At 48.9% G+C, this 4218-nt stretch overlaps 1 protein-coding gene across 1 annotated transcript; it reads right to left on the reverse strand.

The window, feature by feature from the left end:
• Positions 1–1521: 1521 nt before the first annotated feature.
• Positions 1522–3673, reverse strand: LOC145481236 (uncharacterized). Its single transcript, XM_081459685.1, has one exon. The coding sequence runs from the start codon at positions 2770–2772 to the stop codon at positions 1522–1524; it is 1251 nt and encodes a 416-aa protein (XP_081315811.1). The 5' UTR covers positions 2773–3673.
• Between the last annotated feature and the right edge of the window lie 545 nt (positions 3674–4218).

A 4218-nucleotide genomic window follows, 5' to 3' on the forward strand; every position in this document is an offset into this window, starting at 1 on the left:
TGGCTCGGGAGCAGATGTGGCGGCTTTCGCCTTGTTGTTCGCCATATAAGCCTCGGCCGCTTTCTTCTGTTGTTCCCGTGCCAGCCGCGTTCTTTCAGCAACCATTTTTCCAGCAGCCACACGCTTGGGATTTTTTACGAGCTGCGTTGTCGTTGTTGCAGTCGGAGTTGTCGCTTGCTGTGTGACATCGACGGCAGGTGCTGTCTGGGTCTCGACCTTAGGTGTGCTCTCGGATTGTTCGGTAGACATTCTGAAACAAATGCGTATGCGGAGCAAATATAATAATGTTTATAAATTACTCTGCGGGCGTTCTGCAATCACTCAGCGGGCGTTGAGGATTGCTGTTGAGGAATTTCTTCCAATTTCTGTTCGTCCTTTCTCTCCAAATGTGAGTTGAAATCAATATGTTTTGTGGTGATCAGCGCCGCCTTGGCCGCAGCAAGAAACGGGCCGCACTTGAAAGCAAGGTTGCCGGCCAGATTGGAGAGCTCTTTGTTTATGATGTATTCGTTTCTGAGCTCTTTTAGGTAAGCGTCGATGTCTTTGATGTTGACGGACATTCCGACCACTTTGGATACAAGAAAAATAAAGCTGTCGATCAAACTTTCTGTCGTCTTTGAGCCCACGTATGTCTCGTAGCGTTTGGTGTATTTCTCGACCTCTTTGTCGCTCAGGCGCTTCACCTGCTCGTGGGTTAACTCACGCCGATGTCGTCTTTTGCTTTGCCTGTGGATACCAGCACGGCCAGCTGCTCACGAAGAGCAGGAATGTCAGGTCCTGGGGCGGTTGGAACTATCCCACCTGCTGGACCACTCGGCGGCTCGGGCTCGGTTTGAAGTAGGTTCATAACTTCTGCTAACGCGGCCTCTTCTTCAGCCATTGTGCAAGGCTATATATTCAACTTTCATTTTTTTATTCAAAATAACTTTACCCCGTAGGGGTGGCGAAGCGAGAACACGAGATAAGAGAACTTTCGTTCTTTCAGCTTTGAAACCAGACCTTTGTACTCATCCTGAGAGAGTTCGCCAGCGTAATCATCAAAAATGGCTTTCGTGGTCCTGGCCGAGGGGGTGTAAAAGAGAACGATCGTCGCCACGTTCTCCCGGAAGGAAGATGTTATGCCGGTCATCTTCTGGGTCAGCACCCAAACGCTGATCCCCATATGCCGGGCAGAAAAGGCGAGATTCACCAGCTCGCTTGTTCGCCCTTTCACATCTTTGGAGGCTGCGCAGTCATCGAGGATTATGAGCGTGTTGGAGCCCTCGAAAAGCCATCTCACTAGCTTCAACCACTTTTCCACGTCCTGCTGCTCGCACATTATCACATCCATTCTTGGATCATTTTCACCAATTCTGTGGTAGGTCTTGTTGTGCGCGAATGTCGGGCAGATGAGCACAATGTTGTCGAACTTGAAGCGGAAAGTGCCGTAGATCTGGTCCACCATAAACCTTTATTTACCTGAATTGGTCGGTCCCACGATGAGAGCGTTGAAGGGTATCTTGCTTGGGTCCATGTTCATATTCAATTCTGCACAGATTCTAGTTGTCTGTCCATAATGTTGAACTGGGAGTCGGCGATGACGAATACGTGGCAGTTCACGTTGCCTGAGCTTTCGGCTTTCCTCTCGATTTCCAGCTGGACACCGTCTGTACTGTTCACAAGGCGCTTGCCACTTCCGTGCATTTCTTGGTCCGCCATGGAGCACGTATCTATCAGAAGCCCGAAATTGTCCCCGATATAAAACTTTGTCGCATTCATGTGCTCGGTTTTATCTTTTTCCTTCACAAAGAAGCGTTGGGCCTCTTCCCACATGTCCTTGCCTTCGACGCCGTTGTTGTAAATCATGTTGGGCGAGCCGTTGATCGTGACGCTGACTTTCGTCAGATCCGGGAAGACGTATTTTTCTGAATCTCTGGCGCCATGACCATACGGCTCAATGAACAGTAGCAGGATGGCTTTTAGCGACCTTTTTTGGGCGTCGAATTTGATGTTGATCCTCGTGTCGGTGTCTTTTTTGAAGATCACCACTTCAGAACGCATCACGTGGTCATAGGCGAACTCTTTGGCGCTAGAGTAAACGCTGTACGCCTCGTCTGCCAGAGTCTTGCTACGGATCATTTCGTACTCGAGCTGGATGTTCGTCAGCTTGTATTTCAGCTGGGTTGTATCGGAGCCTTTGACAACATGTTCAGCTTCAGCAAGGGTTACTTCGAATACGAGGTCGTTGTAAAGGGCTTGGGGGTAGAAAACGCCGTGGTCAGTAAGGATCTGATGGTCAAGCCTGATCCGGTACTTTTTTCCGTAAACCTCGTTCAGCTTGTTTTCAGCGTCGACGCCCGAGGTTCTCTTGTCTCCCGCGCCTGAGCGGATCTTGCATAGATCCTCGCTCTGAATCCTTTCGAGAATCATGCCGTCTCGCTTTTCCTGCGAAAGGAAAAGGTCATCAAAGATTTTGTAGAGGCCATATCCAACCGCGTCTTGCAGGATAGTGCCTCCAAACTTCACGAGCAGCCTGTCAACGAGCGCCCGCGTAACGTTCTGGACAAGGAAGTTGTTGGCGTGCCCCCCAGAAATGTCGATGTCAAAGGCAAGCGCTAGCGAGCCCGGCACCAGAACCTCGTTCACGTTCAGCTTGGGCACTGAAACATACAGCGTATCGCCGAGTTTGGCTTCAGTGCGGGAAAAGGTGATTCGCTTGACCGCGCGCTCGGCCTGCATGGCGTGTAATGTCTTTTTTGTGTACGTTGGGCGAAGGTTCCCTGGCACTGACATTATATAATACGCCGGCGATTATTTTCTAATTTAAAAAATAACAGAATTGGAATATATTGCTGGTACCTTTGCACGCTCTTGGCCAGGTCGGGCTGTCTGGTGGCGTCTTCCACCAGAAAGAGAGACTCGCTCTGGGCTTCTTTCGCCCGGCCGCCAGAACCGAGAATGCTGCTGCGGACGTTGACTTGCGCGCCTAGGACGCAGTAAACGAAAGCCTCGATTGACTGGTTGATTCTCGACAAGCCCGCCTGCGTCAAACCGGATGCTGTGTTTGGCGCGAACCAGTCCGCTTGAGCATAAGAAGCGGCATCAGGTTCGATGAAAGAAAGCAGATTTCCTTTGCTTGCCGCACCGCCTTCATCACTGAATTTATAGAACCCTCCTGGATAAGCGGTTCCTGTTTTCAAGGGCCCTTGCCCTGTCACGCCAATGAATACACTTCCCAAACCATGGTTTTTCCCTCGTGTGAAGTGGAAATCGCCCGAGGGGACAATGCCGAACTCGTCACATATCTTTTTGTACGAAGCAACGCCATAATGATTATTCGTTTGGCTGAACGTCGGGTCTCCGGGCAAAGCGCCTATGCTCTGAATACTTCCTAGCTGGTACAAAATGCGCCTGACCGTGAAATACACGTGGAAGATATAAAAAGCTCTTATCTGCGGAGAGAGATTTATCCCGTTGTCAAAGATTTCGCGAGAAATTCCACACCCTTGTGTCGCGCAGAAAACCGCGAAGTTGAGCTGTTGCGGCCAATATTTCATGCCAGGCCCTCCTAACCAGTGTTTTGATTCGGTTCCAGAAGTGTGCCTGAGTTTGGTTTTTTGAAATATTTCTCTGAATTTTGTCGTGAAATATTGGTCAGGCGTGACGTAGATTTTGATTTCTTCGTTGAATATTTTCTTTAAGCTTGGTCCTTTACCCTCGAGAGGTACCGCAGGGATTGCCAAAGAAACTTTTGAACCAAGTGGCGACAGTTGATAAGGAAAAGCCCCGCTGTCTCCCAAACCTAGCGCTTGTTTCATCTCCGCGCTCCAATATTTTCTGTCTGGGCCGAAGACGCTTTGTAACGAGCCTTCGCTTTCTTTGAAAAACACCTCTGCGGTTGCGTTGTTTTTCTCGTCGATGCTTTCTTGCGAAACGAACCGGCTTTTGTCCGCTTTTGGAAAGTGGTTTAAAAAATTTGTCCACGCCTTTTTCTTCGCGGCATCCGCTTTTTTCACAAACTCAGGATCTTTCCACAAATTCGCCATCTTATTTGGATACAATTTTGTTTGTTAAATATAAAATGGTTGTTCTCACTATGGTCACACAACAGAACGGAGAGACTATCTATTTTGAAGAGCCGATACCGAGAGTCCATTTCATGAAAGTTATATCTTGTAGTTTATTCAACAGCTGGGACACTTTGAAAAAGGAAGGTTCAGCCACCTTGGGAGATAAAGA

This window comes from Orbicella franksi, chromosome 3 (genome assembly GCF_964199315.1).
Source record: "Orbicella franksi chromosome 3, jaOrbFran1.1, whole genome shotgun sequence".
Taxonomy (NCBI): Eukaryota; Metazoa; Cnidaria; class Anthozoa; order Scleractinia; family Merulinidae; genus Orbicella; species Orbicella franksi.